The 23,368-nt window shown below is 54.4% G+C and overlaps 1 protein-coding gene across 3 annotated transcripts in view; it reads right to left on the bottom strand.

Annotated features, from left to right (window-relative positions):
* Positions 1–2,412: 2,412 nt before the first annotated feature.
* Positions 2,413–23,368, bottom strand: part of LTBP4 (latent transforming growth factor beta binding protein 4) — a 37,530-nt gene continuing 16,574 nt past the window's right edge. For all 3 annotated transcript variants that reach the window (XM_011983721.1, XM_011983729.1, XM_011983734.1), the window contains 21 exons: positions 22,922–23,053; positions 22,712–22,837; positions 21,920–22,045; positions 21,183–21,425; positions 20,568–20,693; positions 20,360–20,479; positions 19,363–19,494; positions 19,026–19,151; positions 18,519–18,641; positions 18,114–18,245; positions 15,258–15,389; positions 15,053–15,178; positions 12,484–12,630; positions 9,360–9,617; positions 9,014–9,085; positions 8,324–8,452; positions 7,975–8,121; positions 6,180–6,332; positions 4,873–5,253; positions 4,369–4,521; positions 2,413–2,832 (listed from right to left, as the gene is read on the bottom strand). In XM_011983721.1, coding sequence (XP_011839111.1) covers positions 2,678–2,832; positions 4,369–4,521; positions 4,873–5,253; positions 6,180–6,332; positions 7,975–8,121; positions 8,324–8,452; positions 9,014–9,085; positions 9,360–9,617; positions 12,484–12,630; positions 15,053–15,178; positions 15,258–15,389; positions 18,114–18,245; positions 18,519–18,641; positions 19,026–19,151; positions 19,363–19,494; positions 20,360–20,479; positions 20,568–20,693; positions 21,183–21,425; positions 21,920–22,045; positions 22,712–22,837; positions 22,922–23,053 — 3,239 coding nt within the window. In that variant the 3' untranslated portion in view covers positions 2,413–2,677. The remainder of the gene's footprint in view (positions 2,833–4,368; positions 4,522–4,872; positions 5,254–6,179; positions 6,333–7,974; positions 8,122–8,323; positions 8,453–9,013; positions 9,086–9,359; positions 9,618–12,483; positions 12,631–15,052; positions 15,179–15,257; positions 15,390–18,113; positions 18,246–18,518; positions 18,642–19,025; positions 19,152–19,362; positions 19,495–20,359; positions 20,480–20,567; positions 20,694–21,182; positions 21,426–21,919; positions 22,046–22,711; positions 22,838–22,921; positions 23,054–23,368) is intronic.

Consider the following 23,368-nt stretch of genomic DNA (forward strand, 5'->3'; position numbering starts at 1 on the left):
CAGCTAATTGGGAGGCTGAGATGGGAGGATCACTTGAGGCTTGGGGTGGTTGAGGCTACAGTGAGCCGTGGTGGCACCACTGCACTCTAGCCTGTGCAACAGAGAAAGACCCTATGTCAAAAAAAGGAAAAAAAGAAAAAAAAGAAATAAAAAGGAAGAAGAAAAGTAAAAGACAAAAGAATGAGACCTTACTATCTGCCCAGCCACAGGGCTCAGCATGTCCTGGGAGGCCCAGGGTTACGCCAACAAGGACTGGGCCCTTGCTCTGTACCAGATGTCATTCTAAGCACATATATGACAATTCATTTGACTACCACCAGCAATCCTGCAGAGTAGGCGCTCTTAGTATGATTCCCCGATGTAGCACAGGAGGCTTCTGGGAATGGGACTCCTCCTGACACTCAGCGGGTGGGCTGGGGATCAGGTCAAGAAGCAGCCTCCAATCTGCAATTTATGCAATTTCAGCCGTACCTAGAGGATTAAAACTGGAGCCTCACAGGCCAAATAGGCTCCATAGGGTACTATATTAGTCCTTTTTTCTGAGACAGAGTCTCGCTCTGTCACCCAGACTGGAGTGCAGTGGCACAATCTCGGCTCACTGCAACCTCCAGCTCCTGGTTTCAAGCGATTCTCCTGCCTCAGCCTCCTGAGTAGGTGGGACTACAGGCATCCACCACCATGCCCTGCTAATTTTTGTATTTTTAGTAGAGATGGGGTTTCACCATGTTGCCCAGGCTGGTCTCAAACTCCTGAGCTCAAGTGATCATCCTGCCTTGGCCTCCCAAAGTGCTGGAATTACAATCGTGAACCACCCCGCCAGGCCAAAAACACTATTAACTCTGGGGAGAATTCCCCTTCCTAGTCTACCTAAGCCTTAGGCAGATCACACTTAGGAGTAATGTGTGCTGCAGTTTTCCCTGCTTCCTGCTAACATTCCGGGTCTGGTCTTTGCAGCATGCGAGTTTGAAACCCTGGGGACACATGCATTGACAGGTGGGTGAAGAATGACTCAGGTACAGTTTTGTGGGGTTGGTTGGTTTTGAGATGCAGTCTTGCTCTGTCACCAGGCTGGAGTGCAGTGGCATCATCTCAGCTCACTGCAACCTCTGCCTCCTGGGTTCAAGTGATTCTCCTGTCTCAGCCTCCTTAGTAGCTGGGATTACAGTTGCATGCCACCACGCCTGGCTAATTTTTGTATTTTTAGTAGAGACGGGGTTTCACCATGTTGGCCAGGATGGTCTGAATCTCTTGACCTTGTGATCCGCCCGCCTCGGTCTCCCAAAGTGCTGGGATTACATGTATGAGCCATCGCGCCCCACCGAGGTACAATTTTTTTTTTTTTTTTTTTTCCAGCTTGTCCCAGTGCTAAGCTGATCACCCACGATCCCTGGTCCCTACTCCTGCCCTAAGTTTATGCTGATCTAGGATGTTCTTGTTTTTTAGGGAAGAAGATTCTGGACTAGGAACATGGCCAATAAGTAGTTAGGGCGCATGGAGGAGGTCGCTGCTGGGTCCTCGACCATCACACACACAGCTTATTCCCGCCTCCAGCTGCCAGGACTGCCTCTCCATACTCCATCCACAGCCAACTCCCAGCTGGAGCTTCAGGTCTGGGTTTGGCCCACCAGGTACTCCTGCTCCCTGCTCTTGCCCCATTTGTTCCAGGATAGCTTAAGACTTCTAGGCCAGGCGTGGTGGCTCCTATTTATAATCTCAGCACTTTGGGAGGCCGAGGTGGCAGGATCACTTGAGACCAGGAGTTTGAGACCAGACTGGGCAACATAGGGAGACTTCATCTCTGAAAAATAAAAGCTGGGCGTGGTAGCTCACACCTGTAATGCCAGCACTTTGGGAGGCCAAGGTGGGTGGATCACTTGAGGCCAGGAGTTTGAGACCAGCCTGGCCAACATAGCGAAACCCTGTCTCTCCTAACAATACAAAAATTAGCCAGGCGTGGTGGTGCGCGCCTGTAATCCCGGCTGCTTGGGAGGCTAAGGCAGGAGAATCGCTTGAAACCGGGAGGCGGAGTTTGCAGTGAATGGAGATGGCGCCACTGCACTCCAGCCTGGGTGACGGAGGGAGACTCCATCTCAAAAAAAAAAAAAAATCCAGAGGCAAGATTGCTCTCGAGATTAAAAAGAGAACAAAACAAAGAGAAGGAAAAAGAGAAAGACGCATGCAGAAACAGAGATGAAAAGACAGGATGTAGAGGTTAGGCAGAGAAAACAAATCAGAAAGAGACAGAGAGACAGAGATGAGACAGAACAACAGAGACAGAGAAGGAAGGCAGAGACCAAGAGAGGCAGAGACAGAGGAAACTAGGGGTCGAAGGGAAGGGAATGTCATTTAGTGACTCAAAGCACAAACTGGAGGTAGATTTGGAGAAACAGAAAGACAGGTGGACGCAAAAGATACAAAATAGGTGGGTTTTAATGGAGAATTTTATAAAAGGGAAAGGGCATGTGAAGGGGCCCCTGGGCCAGGCCCGGGACCACCGCATCAGTGGGAGCGCTGGGGGAGGCGGGGCAGTGCAGGGCGTCGCAGCTTCCAGGCGTCCGTAGGTCCCTTCTCCAGGTCCGGGCGGCCGCCCTGTGCACATACGCATAAGAGGGCTGCAGGATGAGCTGCAGGGGCCCCGTGTGGTAGGCGCGGATGGGCGGCCAGCAGGTGCCAGGGCTCAGGCCCGGGGCCGCGCGGGCGCACAGTGGTGCGGCTGGTGCGTGGGTGCGAATCCCGGGCGGCAGATACAGCGGAAGGAGCCATCCGTATTGAGGCAGCGCGCGTTGACGCATAGCGGGGAGGCAGCCTCGGCCTCATCACACTCGTTGATGTCTGCGGAGGGGGGACAAGGATCGCTGCTGAAGGCTGAGGCCCCAGAAGCTCGCCTCCTCGGCGCTTTAGGCTCTTGGAACAGAGGAGCAGATGCTGAGCCTCTCGTTTGGAGTCCAATCTGACCTCAGCCATCTGCTAGCTGTGTGAGCCCGGCCAGGTGGCTTAACCTCTCTGTGCTTGTTTCGTGTTCTGTAAGATGGGTATGGTGGCCCATACGGCACTAGGATTTTGTTAAGAAAATAATAATGGCCGGGGGCATAACGGCTCATGCCTGTAATCCCAGCACTTTGGGAGGCTGAGGCGGGCAGATCACTTGAGGCTGGAGTTCGAGACGAACCTGGCCAACATGGTGAAACCCAGTCTCTAATAAAAATATAAAAATTAGCCAGGCGTGGTGGCGGGTGCCTGTAATCCCAGCGACTTGAGAGGCTGAGGCTCGAGAATCACTTGAACCCGGGAGGCGGAGGTTGTTGTAAGCCAAGATCAGGCCACTGCACTCCAGCCTGGGAGACAGAGTGAGACTCCGTCTCCAAAAAAAGAAAATAATAATAAAAAAAAGAAAATAATACTGATGATGGTGTCAACAACAGTAAATGTTCATGCATTGTTTTAAGCACATTACGAGTATTAACTTTGTTCTAATATCCCTATTAGGTAGGTACTGTAATTCGTTTTACACATGTGCCTCCATTTGCACATGGTCTTAATGTTATTGTAAATAAGTGTTAATAATATTCACAATTCTATGAAATGGGATCTTTGACTATAGCCATTTTTCAGATGAGAAAAATTAGGTAAGGGCAGCGACCTGTCCAGCGTCACACAACAAGCTGCTGGACTGGGCCTGAGGTCTATGTGACCTCCTTGAGTTTTTTTGTTTTTTGAGACAGAGTTTTGCTGTTGTTGCCCAGGCTGGAGTGCAATGGCGTGATCTTGGCTCACCGCAACCTCTGCCTCCTGGGTTCCTCCCAAGTAGCTGGGATTACAGGTATGCACCACCACACCCGCCTAATTTTGTATTTTTAGAGACGGGGTTTCACCATATTGGCCAGGCTGGTCTCAAACACCTGACCTCTTGATCCGCCCGCCTCGGCCTCCCAAAGTGTTGGGATTACAGGCGTGAGCCACCGCACGTGGCTGAGTTCTTGATTTTAATCACTTGGCTTTACTACAATCCAAATTAGGCAGACTTGATTAATACTCCCATTTTACAGGTGGGAAGACTGAAGCTCTCCAAAGCGGTCCTGCAAATTGCCCAAGGCAGCACTGCAAGTCACACCAGCACTATTCTATCCTTCTATCCTGCTTCAAGGCCCAGTTCCAGCCCTGTGTCAAGCCCTGCCCTGCTGACACCCTGACTCCGCCTTCTTCAGTCAAGCCCCACCCAGTCGCAATTACTCCTCCCTTCTGGGCTGGTCCGTCCCCTGTAGTGAGGTTGTTTCCTGTCCCTTACCAGCAGCCCCTGCTCAGGGCTTCCACCCTCCCTGGACAAGCCTTGCCTCTCCCCACGTATGCTGGCCCCGGGCCCGCCCTCACCAACGCAGGCCATGCGAGTCATGTCCAGGCGGTAGCCATCGAAGCAGCGGCAGGTGAAGCCTTCGGGGACGCGCACGCAGCGGCCGTTGGTGCAGCCGTCCAGGATCCCGCACTCCTCTGCCTCCAGCTCCTCGTAGGGCTCAGCCAGGGAACCTGTGGGAAATGCGGGGACCCTGTGACTTGAAGTCCCTGCCTTAGTCCCTTACCCACCGCGGTGGGTGCGCGTCCTTGGCTCCATCTTTCTTGCTGTAAACTGTCCATCCCGCTCCAGGGCTGCGGCGGGCGCTGTGGGGCCAGTAAGCTTACCTCATTCTCTCGCCAGCTTTCCCTCTGCCGCTTTCTCTTTCTTTGCCGGGCTACAGACACTTCTCTGTCCCTCTCCGTGGCTCTCTCCAGTTGCACCTGTGTTCCGTCTCTCCTCCCACCTTCTCTGTTTCCCTCCCTCCCCTCTCTGTGCACACCTCACCCCTCATTTCAGTCTCATCATCCGCTGGCAGCGCTCACCAGCATAACTTCCACCTTCAGGAAGCTCCTCGGGCTCTGGGAAGGAGCGGCGGGTGTCCCGGGACCGATAGGGCCAGCGGGTGCCTGGGCCAGGTGGCGCAGGAGCCTCAGATTCGCCATAGGGGCCACCATCGTCCTCAAAGTCTGGCATGTCGAAGCGGGGTGCCCCGTAAGGAGCCTCCCGGCGGGCAAAGGGCCCAGGTGGCGGTGGGTAGGGGTCGTAGGGCAGCGCAGGTGGCGGGTACAACTCAGGCCCATACGGGAGGCCCTGGTAAGGTGGGCCTAAGTCTGGGCCGTACTCGTAGGGGAGTCCAAAGCCACCTGGTCGCGGGGGGCTATATGCAGGGGGGCGTAGCACATTGCACAGGGCCTCGAAGTCATCTGGGAACAGAAGTCAAGGCAAACAATCAGCCCCCGCTGGCCCCCACACCCACCACTCATGTACCCTCCTTGGGAAGAGGAGGCAGAGGAGTGGATGGGGAGGGTCCTGGGTGGTCGGAGCCAGCACTGAGAATCTGAAGGCTAAGACTGGGATTCCAACGTGCGGAGATCAAGGGTAATGAAGCCTGCTAAAAATCAGGGTCTGAGGCTGGAATTGGAGGGACCCATGGGAGCTAGGACTAGGGACCTGAAGAAATCAGATGAGGGTGTTCTGTGGACCAGGACGAGGGAATCCCAGGAATTGCTGCTGGGGACCCGAGGGGACAGGATGCATGGGAGAGGGTCTGAGCCACTAGGACCTGGAGGTCTGGGGACCCAGGACTGGGGTCTTTGGAACTGGGCTCCTAAGGGCTGAGGATTGAGGAACTCAGGGGTTGTAGGAACCAAGACTTGGGAATCTCTGGGGCTGTATGTTGGGGTCTTAGGCACCCGGATGTGGTGTCAAGGCAATGGGATTGGAGTTCTGTGGGGCTGTGACCACGGGGTCTGGGGCCAGGATGGTGAGGTCTGAACAACTGGTATTTCAGGTCTAAGGGCCCAGGATTTAGGGGAGGACATCTCATAGGCTGTGTCTTGTGGTTCTACAGACCAGGAGCGGAGGGTATGACAGACCAGACCTCAGGGGCCTGCGGGGCTGGTACCATGGGATCTGCTGGGTCAGGCCTTGGGATGTCTGTGGCTGAGATTTGGAAGTCTTTGGAATGTGACTCGGGGACCAAGATTTTGGGATGGGCTGCGACTTGGGGGTTGGTCTAGGGGACAGAGTTTGGGTAGAGTCTGGGGGTTCTGAGACTGGGGATCTGAGGGCCTAGATTTGAAGCCCATGGGGCAAGGCCTCTGAGTTCAGCTTAGGCCAGTACCAGCACCTGAGTCCTGGGCAGGGCAGAGGGCACAGTCCATGCCCCAGGCCTCTCCATACAGGCAGCAGCACTCTGTGTAGGTGGCCTGACGGTCCAGCCGAGGGTGACTGCACACGAGGTCAGCCCCAACTTCCTGCCAGCACACTCCCAGATTGTCATCTGCAGGTGGAGACAGCATGTGTCAGACTGGGCCTGGCACTCGGATCCTCCCAGGGGCTGGGCCCTTCCCCTGCTGAGCAGCCCTGTCACCCTCTGCCTATCAACAAATCCTTCTCATCAGCTGTGATCTAACTCCGGAAGTTCTCTGAGGTCGCTCCAGGGGTCTGGACTGAGGAACAAGGAGACTGTCATATAAGAGGAGAGGGCAGAAGAAGGGGGTCCAATGACTAGGAGGTAGGGCCTGAGAGGGGTCTACCCAAGTCTGGCTTCCGGAGAGCTGTGTGACGTCGAGGCAGTTGCTTTGCTTCTCTGAGCATTGTCTGACTATCTCAGTGTATGGGGGCTAGTGCTGAAGGCACAGGAAATGAAAGAAGAGTGGTTGGGACAGTGGGCAAAAAGAGAGGTGGCAAGATGCATAGAGAGTGTTGGAGCCTGTGATCCACTTTGGGAGGCTGAGGTGGGGGCATTGCTTGAGCCCAGGAGTTCAAGACCAGCCTGGGCAACACAGCAAAAATCCATCTTTACAAAAAAAAAAATCAAACAAAAACAAAAATTAGCCAGGCGTGGTGGTGGGCTCCTGCAGTCCCAGCTACCGCAAGGCTGAGGTGGGAGGATCATTTGGGCATGAGAGGTTGAAGCTGCAGTGAGCTGTGATCATGCCACTGTACTCCAGCTTGGGCGACAGAGCGAGATCTTGTCTCAAAAATGAAAACAAGGAGAGTGTTCAAGAGACAGAGCTTCAGGAGAAACTGTCAGAGATCTAGAGATAGGAAAATAGTCAGAAACAAAAAGGGAGAAAAAAGACCCAGAGAGAGAGAGAGAAACACATCCAAAGAGTCAAAGACTCAAAACAGGAAAACAAAGATACACAAGCAGGAGAAAGAGACCTGAAAACAAAGATCCAGAGGGTGTCAGAAATTCAGAGAAAACACCTGGAAAGAGACAGAGACCTAGAGATGCAGAGAAATAACAGGTAGCACTCATGTGGCACTCAGTAAAAAATAAATAATAATAAAAAATAAAAATAAAATTCCTCAGCCAGGCGTGGTGGCTCACGCCTGTAATCCCAGCACTTTGGGAGGCCGAGGCAGGTGGATCACCTGAGGTCAGGAGTTCGAGACCAGCCTGACCAACCTGGAGAAACTCTGTCTCTACTAAAGAAAAAAATACAAAATTAGCTGGATGTGGTGGCACATGCCTGTAATCGCAGCCACTCGGGAGGCTGAGGCAGGAGAATCGCTTGAACCCCGGAGGCGGAGGCTGCGGTGAGCTGAGATGGCGCCATTGCACTCCAGCCTGGGCAACAAGAGCGAAACTCCGTCTCAAAAAAAAAAAAAAAAAAAACTCCTCACAGCCACCCTATAAGGTAGGGGCTATTCACCCAGTGTGCAGAAAGGAAGCTGGAGTCCAAGAGGCAACATGCAAAAGTTGCCTCTAAAACTTTTGCCTTTAACCACCTAGCCAGCTCACCTCAGAGAGACAGGCACTGGGACAGAGACTGAGTTGGGGCTCAGTGGGGCGTGGCCTTTGAAGGGCGTGGCTGTCGCAAAAGTGTGGCCCGGGTGCGGGTGTGAGGCTGAGCGGAGGGAAGGAGGGCCTGGATGGCGTAGGAGGGGCTTAGCGGATTTGGGGGCGGGGTTACCGAGGCTCTGGCTCTCGTTGGAGACGCAGCGGCGCTGTGAGCCATCCAGCACCAGTGGGGGTTCGCAGGTGCAGTGGTAAGAGCCCACAGTGTTGACGCAGCGGCCGCCCTCACAGGCCGGCTCCTCATCGGCGCACTCGTCATTATCTAGGGAGAGGATGGTTAACAGGCATCCCCTTCAACTGCCCCTACCCTTTCCCATTTCTCTTCCCAGCACATTGGCAGTGTGATGGATGGAGTCTAGACTCCAGGAAAGACTCCTGCTGGGGGTGGCCACATTCCAGAGAGGAGCTGGCATGGCTAGGGGTTGGAGAGAGTTGCCAGGGGTTGGGGGAGGTGGGGCTTGTACCGATGCACTCCAGCCGCTGTGTGTGGTAGTAGTAGCCGTTGCTGCAATAGCACGAGTAGCCCGGGGCCGTGTTCACACACACGCCACTCTTGCACACCTGGTCTCGGAAGAGCTGACATTCGTCCACATCTGTGGGAAAAGCAGAGAGAGAGATGGGGGTGGGCTGGATGGGTGGAGTGTGTGAGGGCATGACCAGGGAAGACAGAGACAGAGGTGGTGATAGAGACCGAGAAGTAGAGACAGGGAAAGAAAGATGGACAGGCCAGGAGCAGTGGCTCATGCCTGTAATCCCAGCACTTTAGGAGGCCAAGACAGGCGGATCACCTGAGGTCAGGAGTTTGAGACCAGTCTGGCCAACATGGTGAAACCCTGTCTCTACCAAAAGTACAAAAAAATTAGCCAGGCATGGTGGTTCGTGTCTGTAGTTCCAGCTACACCAGAGGCTGAGGCAGGAGAATCGCTTGAACCCAGGAGACAAAGGTGGTAGTGAGCCAAGATCTCGCCATTGCTCTCCAGTCTGGGTGACAAGAGCAAAACTCTGGGGAAAAAAAGGAAAAGAAAGAACAAAAAGAAAAGAAAGAGACAGAGGACGGGTGGGGTTGGGGAGACAGATACAGAGAAACAGAAAGGGTGAGAGACAGAGCTGGGCCTGAGAGCTGAGTAGGGTGGAGGGTCAAAGGCTGGCCTCACCTCTCCGGAGGCTCGGGTCTCCGCTGGGCGCCAGGTAGCCCCGGCCGTGAGGGCACAATGACTGGTACTCAGCTACACACAGAGACAAGCCTGAGCCAGGACACCAGAGCCCCAGCCCCACCCTGCTCGTGCCCACTTGTCACAAGTCACTCTGGCCCTGTGCCTGTTAATGCCCACCACTCAGCCTCATGCCCACCCATGCCCACCTATCTGGCAGCTCGCCCTTGCCCTGACAGTACTAGTACCTCAACGCCCTATCCAAATGTGTCCCCTGTCCCAGGCCCACACCCCACCCAGTATTTCCACCCAAGCCCTCGACCCTGTGTCTCCATCAGCCCATGCCCACCTGTCTCGGTGCCTGGGCACTGCTGGATGCGGCAGCCGTTGCCCCAGCCCTCACCCACAGTACAGCAGCACTCCTGCCACGTCACATTCCGAGCCAGGATGTTGTCACATGCATCCGGGGCCGCCGTGTCAAAGTAGCACTCCCGGCGCCCGCTCCCCACAGGGCCCTGCCTAGGTGTGCTGGGTCGGCGGGGCGGGGGTGGTCTGGCCGGCAGAACGGGGCTGGCAGGTGCCTGGGGCTGTGAGCCTGGGAACGTGCCTAGGGAGACAAGCGACTTTAGCCCAGTGTGGGTTGAACCCCCAACCCCGCCACATCATAGATGGGGAAACTGAGGCCGGCATAGATGGGAAAACAGAGGGCGACAGCCATCAGTGGCAGAACCAGACTCCATACCTCTCACACTCCTCTGTCATTGTCTCTCTCCCACTGTCACCTCCTGTCATTTCTGCATCTCTTGCCTCCCCACCTCACACTTCCCTGTCACTGCAGCTAATAGCTCGGGTGGGTGGTGAGGGAACGTCCCTGGCTTCCTGGATGCCTCTCTGGGTCTCTTATCTGGTGTGTCCCAAACTGGCTGAGTCTTCATCTCAAAATCTACACTTTGTCACCTGGTGCAGTGGCTCCTGCCTGTACTCCCAGCACTTTGGGAGGCCGAGGTGGTCGGATTACCTGAGGTCAGGAGTTTGAGACCAGCCTGACCAACATGGTGAAACCCCGTCTCTACTAAAAATACAAAAAATTAGCCAGGCGTGGTGGCGGATGCCTGTAATCCCAGCTACTTGGGAGGCTGAGGCACGAGAATCACTTGAACCTGGGAGGCAGAGGTTTCAGTGAGCTGAGACCACACCAATGCATTCCAGCCTGGGCGACAGAGCGAGACTCTGTCACAAAACAAACAAACAAAAAACCTGTGCCTTGTCTTGGACACAGCTTCCCCACCCAGACATCCACAGCTTGTCCACATGGCCTCTTGGGTTTTTCTCCCACCACCCTTTCCTCCCCTTCCACAGCCCCTGCCTTGGTCCAGCCCTGTCCTCTCCTGTCCAGGCCCCTGCCCCAGCCTGTTCCCTGAGCTCCCAGCCTCCAGTATCACCCGCTGCAATCACCTTCACACGGTGGCCAGAGGGAGGTTTCAAAATCCAATTCTATCTTTCCTGCTCACAACCCTTCCATGAAGACTACACAGCCATGAAAAAGAATGAAATCATGTCCTTAGCAGCAGCATGGAGGCAGCTGGAGGCCATTATCCTAAGCAAATTAATGCAGGAACAGAAGACCAAATACCACATGTTCTCACTTATAAGTGAGAGCTAAACAGTGGGTACTCATGGATGTAAAGATGCCCACAATAGATGCTGGGGACCACTAGATGGGGGAGGGACAGAGAGAGAGGGACAAGGGTTGAAAAACTGGATGTTAGGCCCGGCATGGTGGCTCACGCCTGTAATCCCTGTACTTTGGGAGGCCGAGGTGGGTGGATGACCTGAGGTCAGGAGTTCAAGACCAGCCTGGCCAACATGATGAAACCCCATCTCTACTAAAAATACAAAAAGTTAGCCAGGCATGGTGACGGATGCCTATAACCTCAGGAGGCTGAGGTAGGAGATTGCGCCACTGCACTGCAGCCTGGGCAACAAGAGCGAAACTCCATTTCAAAAAAAGAAAAAAAAAAACAAGAAAAACTGGCTGTTGGGTACTATGCTTATGCTTACTATCTGGGTGATGGGATCATTTGTATCTCAAAGCTCAGCATCATGAAATATACCCAGGTAACAAACCTGCTTATGTATCCCCTGAATCTAAAGTAAAGGTGGAAATTATTAAAAATAAATACATAGGTTTTTTTTTTGAGATGGAGTCTCCCTCTGTCACCCAGGCTGGAGTCCACTGGCGCAATCCCACAACCTCCGCCTCCTGGATTCAAGCGATTTTCCTGCCTCAGCCTCTCAAGTAGCTGGGATTACAGGCGCGCACCACTACATCCAGCTAATTTTTGTATTTTTATTAGAGACGGGGTTTTGCCATGTTGGCCATGCTGGTCTCGAACTCCTGACCTCAGGTGATCTGCCCGCCTCGGCCTTCCAAAGAGCTGGGATTACAGGTGTGAGCCACCACGCCCAGCCTAAATATGTAACATTTAAAAATTAAAAAATATATATATACTGCAGCCTGGGCAATATGACAAAACCACGTCTCTACAAGAAATACAAAAATTAGCTGTGGTGGTGGTATATGCCTGTAGTCCCAGTTACTCAGCAGGCTGAGGTTGGAGGATTCCTTGAGCACAGGAGGTAGAGGTTGCAGTGAGCTGAGATCGTGCCACTGCACTCCAGCCTGGGTGAAAGTACGACTCTGTCTTAAAAAAAGAAAAACATTAAAAAAAAAATTTCCAAAAAAAAGCCTCGAAACCCCTTCTGCGGTACCGCAGTGCTCTCTTACTATGGTAAGTCAGTGTGATCCAGCACCTGACTCCTTTCCTGGCCCCATCTCTCCCCACCCCTTCCTTTGCTGTCTAAATCATGCCATGTTGAACCTGTTTCAGTTCCTCTTACATGCCAGATGCTCTCTGGCTTTGCCAGGCCTTTGCCCTTGCTGTGTCCTCTGCCCAGAATGCCCTCCTCACACATCGGGCCTGGCTCATTTCTACTCATCCTGCAGCTCTCAGTTCAGATGTCCTCTCCTACAGCAAGAACTCCCTGACCCTCTTCTCATGCTGGGCCAGGCGCCTCCTCCAAAACTCCCCTGGGCTTTCCCCATCACAGTCTTGTTGATTTCTCTGAGTTGTCACTATCTGGTGATATCTCTGTCTGTCCCATTGGCTTGTGAGCCCCTTGAGGACAGACAGTGATCCCTCCTGGTCACTACTACGTCCTCAGTGCCCAGAAGATGGCCTGAACACAGTGCACGCCCTGTGAACATTTGTTGAATGAAAGAATCTGGTAGAGTCGCGGCCAGGATCCAGTTCTCCTGACACAGTCTCACTACCCATGTTAACCTATGTGTCTTTTGTTGATGTTTAAAACAACAGTATTTAACTGATGGTAACTGTCCACATCAGGAATGATTAGACCACAAGATTTTCCCATGGGGCCAGCAATCAGTTAAATAGACACAACAGTCTCACCAGCAGAAGTTCGTGGGGAAACACAGCGTCCAGTCATGGGGTCAAACTCCTCCGGGCTGTTGGGGCAGACACAGAGGAAGGAGCCTTCGACGTTTTCACACAGGGCAGCTCCACATACACCCTGTAGTGTTTCACATTCATTCACATCTGTAAGCAGGAGACAACAGGGGGACACAGTGGTTATAAGCTTCTATGATTCCAAAGGTCCGAAAGTCTGAGCTTTCAAATATAATGGGTATATTTAATGGCCCAGACTCCATCATCTGTTTTTATTCTAGTGACAAGCCCTGAATTTCCCTTGGGAACCCTGTGCTCCTCTATTTTCAATCCTGTGCTTTGAGTAGAGCTATATCTACTCTGAGAGGTGGGCACAAGTTCCAGGAATGACCAAATAGATGACTGCATTTCTCTGGTTCAGAGATAGCAGTGATCATGCTGGGTCAATCAAAGCCAGGCCTGGCACTTTTGCTAGAAATATTGAAAAAGAACCTCCCTTTTTAGCTCTAGGGTTGCCAACTGGAGATGTTAGCCCAGAGGTTCTAGGGCCACCTTCATCATTATGAAAAATAATCTGCCTGAAAATCATGCAATAGAAGAAAGCAGAACTCAGAGAAGATAGAAATAGCCTTGTTAAAATTCCTGGATCCAGTTATGCCTGGAGTTCAAATATATCCCAGGTCTTTATAGTTTTAATTCCCTTTAAAGAAATAAAACCTGTTGTGTTTGCATTTGTGAAAATTTACAGAATGTATAATTAAGATTCCTGCATTTCACTGTATATAAATTGAACGTCGAATGAAAATATCTGTAGGATACAATGGCTCATGCCTGTAATCCCAGTGCTTTGGGAGGCCAAGGCACGAGGGTTGCTTAAGGCCAGGAGTTTGAGACCAGCCTGGGCAACAGAGCAAGATCTCTACAGGCCAGGCGTGGTGGCTCACGCTTGTAATCCCAGCATTTTAGGAGGCCAAGGTGGGCACATCACCTGAGGTCAGGAGTTCAAGACCAGCCTGGCCAACATGGTAAAACCCCGTCTCTACTAAATATGCAAAAAATTACTGGACGTAGTGGTGGGTGCCTGTAATCTCAGCTACTTGGGAGGCTGAGGCACGAGAATCGCTTGAACCCAGGAGGTGGAGGTTGCAGTGAGCCGAGATCATGCCATTGCACTGCAGCCTGGACAACTAGAACAAAACTCTGTCTCCAAAAAAAACTCATCTCTACAAAAATTAACAACATTAGCTGGGTATGGTTGTGTGTGCCTGTGGTCCCAGCTACTCGGAAGCTCAGTTCTGGAGGGAGGCTGGCTTGAGCCCAGGAGTTAGAGGCTGCAGTAAGCTATGATCACACAACCACACTCCAGCCTGGACAACAGAGCAAGACCCCAGCTCAAAAAAAAAAAAAAAAAAAAAGAAGAAGAAGAAAATATTGGTAAACACATACTGAATTCTGGTTAGTGATATGTATATTGAAGAATTTATGGGGAAGCAGACTGGTGCCTGCAATTTACTTTTAACTCTGTCCAAAAAATTAGATGGATTAATGGATAGATATGTGAGGAAGCAAGTATAATAAAATAATATAATCTAGATCATGAGTAGGCAGGTGTTCATTCTATGATTCTCTCAATTTGCTTTGTGTTTAGAAATTTTCCTCATAAAATGTTAGGAAAAATTAACGTTTATGAACACTTTAGTGCTTTATACATTTATACTTTATAAATTTTTATTTTTATTTATTTTTAGTTTTAGTTTTTATTTTTTGAGACGGAGTTTCGCTCTTGCTGCTCAGGCTGGAGTGCAATGGTGCGATCTCAGCTCACTGCAACCTCCGCCTCCCAGGTTCAAGCAATTCTCCTGTCTCAGCCTCCTGAGTAGCTGGGATTACAGGCATGCACCACTACGCCCGGCTAATTTTGTATTTCTAGTAGAGATGGGATTTCTCCATGTTGAGACTGGTCTCGAACTCCTGACCTCAGGTGACCTGCCCACCTTGGCCTCCCAAAGTGCTAGGATTACAGGTGTGAGCCACCGCGCCTGGCCTACTTACACATTTTTAAAAGTACACACATAAAAATAAAACCTGAATAGGTCAGGTTTCTTTCAGCAGCCACTACAACAGTTCTGAGAAGATTTTTTTTTTTTTTTTTTTGAGACAGGGTCTCACTCTGTCACCCAGGCTGGAGTGCAGTGGCGTGATCTAGCCTCACTGCAACCTCCATCCCTTGGGTTCAGGCCATTCTTGTGCCTCAGCTTCCTGAGTAGCTGGGATTACAGGCATGCGCCACCAGACCCTGCTAAATTTTGTATTTTTAGTAGAGATGGTATTTCACCATGTTCACCAGGCTGGTTTCAAACTCCTGACCTCAAGTGATCTGCTCGCCTCAGCCTCCCAAAGTGCTGGGATTACAGGCATGAGCCACCGTTCTTGGCATGAAGATGATCTTATATTCCAAAGTCTAAATTCCACAACCCGAAAGTTCCTATTTGTTCAGATACATGGGGAGGGACAGGGCCTGACCAACCTCCCCCACCCGCTTTGGTCCCATCCACCCCCTGAAGTCCCATACCCACGCAGTGACGCCCATCCCGCGCCCCCTCGTAACCCTGGTCACAGAGGCACTGGAAGGAGCCGGGCAGGTTCTGGCACACGGCGTGGGCACCACAGAAGGACCGGTTCCGGCATTCGTCCACATCTGCAACCACCAGACAGTCAGGCCATTTCTGGACCTTCTACCATCTCCACATCTCACCCGATGCCCGACGGACACCCACCCTGGCATCCGCCCCCTGGTGTGGGCTGATAGCCAGGGTCACAGGCCGGTGTGCAGCGGTAGGAGCCAGGGGTGTTCTCACAACGCTGGGCTCCACAAATCTCGGGACCATATTCTTGGCACTCATCCACATCTGCAGAGTGTGGAGGAGATGAAAGGGGAGTCAAAGGCCTGAATTCATAAGTTCTAACACCACTTCCAGTCCCCAAGACTAAGAAGTCTTTAGAAGGCCGGGTGCGGTGGCTCAAGCCTGTAATCCCAGCACTTTGGGAGGCTGGAGGCTGAGACGGGCGGATCACAAGGTCAGGACATCGAGACCATCCTGGCTAACACAGTGAAACCCCGTCTCTACAAAAATACAAAAAACTAGCCGGGCGAGGTGGCGGGCGCCTGTAGTCCCGGCTACTCAGGAGGCTGAGGCAGGAGAATGGCATAAACCCAGGAGGCGGAGCTTGCAGTGAGCCGAGATAGAGCCACTGCACTCCAGCCTGGGCGACAGAGCGAGACTCTGTCTCAAAAAAAAAAAGTCTTTAGAAATCTGGTATTCTAGGAGTCTGAGCTTCTAAAGATCAACAATGTTGAAAATGTTGTTTTTTCTTTGAGACGGAATCTCGCTCTGTCACTCAGGCTGGAGTGCAGTGGCTGAAGTTCGGCTCACTGCAACCTTTGCCTCCTGGGTTCAAGCAATTCTGCCTCAGCTTCTGGAGCAGCTGGGACTACAGGTGTGCACCATCATGCCCGGCTAGTTTTTGTAGTTTTAGTAGAGATGAGATTTCACCACGTTGGCCGGGCTGGTCTCAAACTCTTGACCTCAAGTGATCTGTCTACCTCAGCCTCCCAAAGTCCTGGGATTACAGGTATGAGCCACCACGGCCAGTCACTTTTGTATTTTTTTTTTTTTTTAGTAGAGATGGGGTTTCATCATATTGGCCAGGCTGGTCTTGAACTCCTGACCTCAGGCGATTTACCTGCCTCAGCCTCCCAAAGTGCTGGGATTATAGGCATGAGCCACCATACCCAGGCATTTTTTTTTTTAAATGGGGGTCTTGCTCTGTTGCCCAGGCTGGAGTGCAGTGGCAGGATCATGGCTCACCGGAGCTTCAACCTCCTGGGTTCAGGCAGTTCTCCCACCTCAGCCTCCCAAGTAGCTGGGATTACAAGCATGCGCCACCACACCTAGCATAGTTGATAACTCTCAAATCCTCACTGCCGTCTCTCAAAGCATGGTCCCACCTCAGGGCCTTTGTACAGGCTCTTCCCTCTGCCAGGAACAGTCTCCCCTCAGCTCTCTGCATGGCTGCTTCCCCCACTTCCCTCTGGTGTCGAGGTCAAGCCCTCCTAGCACTCCTCCCTCCACTGCTCTGTCATCTCTGTCCTGCTTTGTTTTCCTTCCTAAACCTGACCTTATACGTATGTATTTATTGGCATGCCGACTGTGGCCTCCCTAGAATACAAACTCTACAACAGCAGGGATTTGTTCTTTGCTACATCTCCAGTGGCAGAACAGTGCCCAACACATAGTAAGGTGTCCCCTAGTTTTTTGTTGTATAAATCTTTTTTTTTTTTTTTTGAGAAGGAGTCTCACTCTGTCGCCCAGGCTGGAGTGCAGTGGTACGATCTTGGTTCAACTGCCACCTCCGCCTCCCGGGTTCAAGCGATTCTCTGCCTCAGCCTCCTGAGTAGCTGGGACTACAGGCGCATGCCACCATGCCCAGCTAATTTTTGTATTTTTAGTAGAGACAGGGTTTCACCATGTTGGCCAGGCTAGTCTCGATCTCTTGACCTCGTGATCCACCCTCCTGGGCCTCCCAAAGTGCTGGGATTACAGGCATGAGCCACAGCGCCTGGCCTGTTGTATAGGTCTTGAGTTTATTTACATATTTATTACCCCACAATGATAACTCCAGGAAGGCAGGGGTTTTTATATGACTTATTTCCTGTTGCACTTACTTTCTTTTCCGGACACTGGCACAGAGTAGGTGCTTAATGAATTCTTGTGGAATTAACGAATACGATCTTAGGAAGCTAGACTTCCGTGAATCAGAGGTCTAGCAGAGTCAACGGCAGCCCACAGATGTTTTGTTTCAAGTGTGCCACAAGATGCGGACTCACACATCATCACCTCCCCACAAAAAAAAATTTAAACTATATGGAAGATTAGCCCCACCCTCCTGCCTCGCTGGAGTCTGACCCGGGAGGGGTGAAATTGCGGGGCGGGTGGGAAGACCTGGAAGGTAAGAGAAGGCAAGGGGCGGGTCTGTGGGCGGAGCAGAGATAGGAAGGAGGGCCTATGTGTTCCGAGAGACTGAAGCCATCTGAGCGAATGGAAAGGCCAGTGCAGAGAGGCCATGGAAGGGCAGAGCTTAAACGGGCGGAGGCCAACGCTAGGAGAATTTCACCTTGGGAATTTCTCATTGGGCAAGGATGAGGCCTAGGGTCGCCGGGATTGGGCCTCTTTGGAGGGAAGGCTGGAAGTAGGACTGGTGGAGGACAGGGAAAGGGCGCGTCCAAACTTCTGTTAGGAAGAGAAGGGGCCTGAAGAGGGGGTTTTAATCCAGAGGCCGACTGGAAGGGGCGGGGCCTAACAGTTTTGGGGAGGTGTCTTACTGGGGGCATAGCCTAAAATGTGAACTGGGCTTCAACTGCAGAGGCGGAATGGACTGCGGCTGGAAGGGAGGCTTCGCCGTGGTACTGACACAAGAAAATACATGGACACAGTGACTGCTTTCCACTACAGAGATACTGTGCTTTCCCTCCCCCTAAGTCTGGGAAGTAGGGCGCCCCTCCTCAGTCCCCAAGGGAGCAGCCTCCAGCACCCCGTTGCGAGCGCTAGCGGAGGTGGAGGGGGCAGGCTTACCGTCACAGGTGCCCTCGGGGCCCGCATGGTACCCAGGATCGCAGTCCCGGACACAGCGGTAGGAGCCGGGGGAGTTCTCACAGCGCTGCGACCCGCACAGGGCCGGGCCCCGCTCGCGACATTCGTCCACGTCTGAGGAGGGAGGTCGGGTGGTCGGATGTGGGAAGCAGGGAGGCAAGATGGGGGAGACAAGGAGGGAAGAGGAGAGTCAGAAAAGGGAAGCCAGGGAAGCAGAGAGGGCAGGGGAAGATTTGGGTAGAGGAGAGACGGGGAGGCTAGGAGAGGAGGAGGGGGAAGGAGGTAAGGGGAGGGGAGAAGCGGAGGAGGAAAGACAGAGGTGGGAGGCCAATGCGCGAGTCCGGGAGTCGGAGGGAGGAGGGATCAGGCCGGGGCGGGGCCTCTCACCGAGGCAGGAAGCGAGGTCCGGGCCGGCGCGGTGTCCCGGAGGACAGATGCACTCGAAGGAGCCGTCGGTGTTGGTACAGATGCCGCTCTGGCAAAGGTCCTCCTCGCTGCACTCGTCCACGTCTGCGGGACAGGGCGTCCAAAAGCCCGGCCCACCTCCCCCTCCGCCTAACATTCCAGTCCACACCCCTCCACCGCTCCTCGGCGCTCCTAGGCCTTTCACGCCTTCCCCAACCTGCCTCAGGCTCCTTCCCTCCCTGCAAGCACCAGCCCCCGACGGGTTTAGAACAGCTTCTTTCCAATCATTGTCCAATTACCCAGACTCCGCCCTTTCCTCTCCATACCCCTCCCCGCCCACTGCCTCGAGACTCCCACCAGCTGCCCCCGATCGTGCTGGATGATCCCGGCCAAAAACTCGTTTTCCCCTTTTCGCCCTCTTCTCCCCGTCCCGCCTTTTCCTGCCCTAAGCCCACCCTTTCCGGAGCCAGGACCAGCCTGGGTACGAACCGAGGCAAGAGGCTCCGCGGGGTCCGGGTCGGTAGCCGGGGGCACAAGTACAGGCAAAGGAGCCGTCAGTGTTGAGGCACTCGCCGTGAGGGAAGCAGAAATCGCCCTCCAGGCACTCGTTCACGTCTAAGGTCCGCGGGAGTTTGGGCGGAGTCACAGGACCCGGCCTCCCAGACACAAGCCCCGCCCACACCGCAGTAACCCCGCCTCCACCAATGCCAGGTTTCTGAGCAGCTCCCACAGGGAGCCTTGGTCCCGCCTCCACCTTTCCAGCCGGCTTTGGCCTGAAACTCAGGCCCTACTCCCAGGCTCTCTGGCGGGTCCCTATGCTGCTCACCTGCGCAGGGCCCGGGCCGACCCGACGGCGCCCGGTAGCCTGGCGCGCAGCTGCAGCGGAAGGAGCCTTCGGTGTTAGTGCAGTGGCCGTGGGGACCACAGGGAGGGGCACCCGAACTGCATTCGTCCACATCTGTGGGGGGTGGGGGTGTTCAGAAAGGGTCCAGACGAATCCCCTTGGAGTAGGGGGTCTGGGGGAGGTGGTGGGAAGTGTCATGAGTTGGAGGCCAGGGGAGGGCTCTATGGCAGAAGTGGGTAGGGCTGACCAAGGTTCCCGGGTTTCGGGGACCATGGTTGCGAGTCCTGTGTGTCTAGGTTTCTAGGAACTACCTGTGCCAGGATTTTGGAGTCAGGAGAGGGGACTCTGGCTTAGACAAGGATCAGAAATGAACTAGGGCAAGGGACCAGTCAAGTATTATAAACCAGGACCACTGGATGGGATTCGGGTGAGCCATGGGTCGGAGTTAGTGACTGGAATCTGAGTCCAGTTAGCATCAGAAGTTACAGTCAGGGTCCAGAATTCTGCCTCAAGTCAGGGGCCAGGGTCAGGGATTATGAACCCAACCAGGTTCCAGAGAAGGGATTCTGAGAAGAGGCAGGGGCTGTGAAAGAGACAGGACCAAGAGTCACACAGTCAAGGTTATGGTCAGTGCTATGGTTAGTGGTTATGATTAGGGTCAAATGTCACAGTCAAATTCAGGAGTTACAGGTCACATTCAGGGCCAGAGTCATGAGGGTCACAATTGCTATCAGGGTATGGGCAGGGACTATCATCAAGGGTGATGGTTCGGGTCAAATGTCACTGTCAAGTTGGGTCTTAGGAGTCACATTCAGGGTCAAGAGTTGTGGTCCAGGTCAGGGTCAGGAGTCACAGGCTCTGGGGACTGAGGGACTGAGGTCCAGGTCAGGAGGTTATGGGCCAGGTCATAGTTATGATCTGGGACAAGGGTCAGGGGTCATGGTGCAGGCCCAAGGTCACAGCCAGGGCCTGGTCTCACCAGTGCATCTGCCACGGTGCAGGTGGTGGCCAGGAGGACAGGGCCTGCACTGGAAGGAGCCAGGTGAGTTCACACACTCCTGCCCAGGGCATGCCAGGTGGTTCTCACACTCATCCACATCTAGGGGGCAGGGGAGAGGGTGGCCTTGAAGAAGTGGCCCAATGCCCCCCTCACCCATCCACACTCCTCCCCCCCTCCCCGGCCTCACCCTCGCACTCGGAGCCAGCAGCGTTGGGTTGGAAGCCCGTGGGGCAGACACACTGGAAGCTGCCTTCTGTGTTCTCACACCGGCCGTAGGTGCAGGGTGGGGGGCTTCGGGCACACTCGTCCACATCTGGAGCAGAGGGGACCAATCAGGCTGAGGAAAGGGCCTGAATCCATCCCCATGGCCATCACCACCCACCCCAGCATTCCAGTCTTGAGCCAGCCTCCTAGACTTGCCTCAGGCTGCTCCCTCTTCCCAGGAAGACAGATGCCTTCCTCCCTTCTTCGTGTCCCCATTCAATGGTCTCTCCAGCTACTAGGGTGGGGCTAAGGCACCAACTCCATGTTGCCTGCCCTGCCTCAGGTGACCTCCTCCTCAGGGTTCCCATAAGCACAAGAGTATCTTTCAAAAAGGGAGGAGGGGTGGGGAGCACTATCTTATTTTGTTGAAAGGAGGGAAGACTCTGGAGTGAGGTCCCCATCCCTCAGCCCCTGTTCTCCATCCCTCAGCCCCTGTTCTCCATCCCTGAGCCCCATCACTCTGCCTCTCTGCCCCTCAATCTCTCTCCAGTCCCCACAGCAAACAGTGATGGAGTGGGGCTGGGCTCAGCACCCTCACCTTGGCAGGGGGCCCCGGGCCCTCGGGAGCGGAAGCCAGCAGGGCAGGCACAGTGAAAGGAGCCTGCCGTGTTGTCACAGCGGCCAGGCCCGCAGGGCGGCGGCTCCTGGGCACACTCATCCACATCCTCTTCACACGCCGAGCCCCGGAAGCCAGCCGGGCAAACACAGCGGAAAGAGCCGGGCAGGTTCTCGCAGGCCCCTCGGCCACACAGGCCTGGGCTCTGGGTGCATTCATCCACATCTGCACAGGGCAGGGGACCCGGGGTCACTTGCTCCCCTCTGCCTCCCTGACCTCTGTCACTTTGGCTTTCCACCCTCCATCATTCTATCCCCCGACCCCATCACTATTCCTCCTTGTAACCATCATCTGACTCTGTATCCTCCACCAATCCCTCCTAAGCTGCCTAGATGGCTCTGTCTCTGTAGTCCCCATGAGAAGGCCTCCTTCTCCTCTGTCCTCTATAACTCTGCTCCCCTTACCTGATTACGGACATCTCCATCCCTCCTCACTCTGCTTCCCCATCTTCCATGACTCAGCCTTTCTGTTTCCCATCACTTGGACTCTCCATCCCAGGTCTCTCTACTGCCATTAGGCCACACGTCTGCTCCAGAGCCTGGCCTCTGTCTCCCATCAGTCAGCTCGCTTTGCCCTGTTGTTCAGTCTCTCCGGCCCTCATCATCGCGCTCTACCCAACCCCTCACACCCATTCCCAGCTGCCCCTCCCAGGCCCTCACCCTGGCAGCTGGCTCCGTGTGGTGCAGCCTGGTACCCGGCGGGGCACACGCACAGGAAGCTGCCTGGCGTGTTTTCGCAGCGCCCGAGGTCACACGGCGGCGGCACGCGGTGGCACTCGTCCACGTCTGTGGGCACAGACCAGGCGGCTGGGACTGGGGCAGACAGTCCCGGGAGAAGCGACGCAGAGAGGCGGGGGTAGGGGGAAGCGGGAGCGGGGCCAAGCTTGGGCCAGAGCCAGGCTAGGGACCGGCCAGGACAGGCGGAGAAGTGCACAGTGAGAGGGGCAATTGGAGAGGGTAGGGTTTGGTAGGGCAAGGGCAGAAAGGAGAGCTTTGGGGACTGAGCAAAGGGAAGGTGGGGTCGGGGCTAGAGAAGAAAGGATCAGTTTGGGGCTGGGGCTCTGGTGTGGCAGGGTTGGAATCAGGGGTCGTGGTCAGGAGATTGGTTGCCGCAGTTGCAGGACAGTGGCGGGGCCTGGGGGAGGGAGTTAGTCTGGGACGGGGAGAGGCGTGGCCAATAAGGGCGGGGCCTGGGCGTGGGGGCAGAGCAATACGAGCGGCGACCAGGCCCCAGTAGAAACTGGCAGTTTGGGAGCTAGGTAGGGGTGGGGTCAAAGGGAGGGGGGAGCTGGGTGGAGGCGGGGCAGGGAAGGGCGGGGCCAAGGACCAGGGAACAGCGGTCCTGGGGCGGCACCAGACAGGGGAAGCGTGGGAGGGGTGGAGAGGCTCTGGAGTGAGAGCAGGAGCGAGACCCTGGGGTGGGCCTGGAGCCGGGTGGGGCAAATTTCTCACCCAGGCATTCCGTAGCCCGTGGGCCGGTTCGGAAGCCCGGGCCGCATACGCAGCGGAAGCTGCCTGGTGAGTTCTCGCAGCGCCCGGGAGCACAGGGCGGGGGCACGCGGCGACATTCGTCCACATCTGAGGACACGGAGGGGACTGGTGACAAGGTGACCGGGCAAAGCCCCCCGCCCCGCCTCCTTCCACCCCCTCCGCCTTGCTCACCAATGCATCGGGTGCCCTGGGGGCTGAGCCGGAAGCCAGAGTCGCAAGCACAGGTGTAACCGCTGGGCCGGGAAATGCAGCGTCCTGGGCCGCAGACCTGGGGGTTGCGCTGACACATGCCGGAGGAAGGACCTGGGGGGTCCAGTCAGCCAGGGTTCCCCCACCTCTGAATCCTCCGTTCCTTTCCTCCCAGTACAACCCCCACCCCCGGAGACATCCATAAAACACCTTCATGGATGTCTCCTCCCCAAGCAAGCCCAGTCTTCTGATCTCCATTTTTTTTTATCCTGGAACATTCTCATCAGATCCTTGGCCGAATCCCCTCATAATGCCACCCCAAGGTCACTGGCTTTGAATAGTTTGCCCTCCAACCCTCTGCCTGAGATACATTCTTAGTGCCCTACCTGAGAAATAATTATCTACCGTAAGTATCTGAGCACTTACTAG

Source organism: Mandrillus leucophaeus, unplaced genomic scaffold, assembly GCF_000951045.1.
Source record: "Mandrillus leucophaeus isolate KB7577 unplaced genomic scaffold, Mleu.le_1.0 Scaffold106, whole genome shotgun sequence".
Taxonomy (NCBI): Eukaryota; Metazoa; Chordata; class Mammalia; order Primates; family Cercopithecidae; genus Mandrillus; species Mandrillus leucophaeus.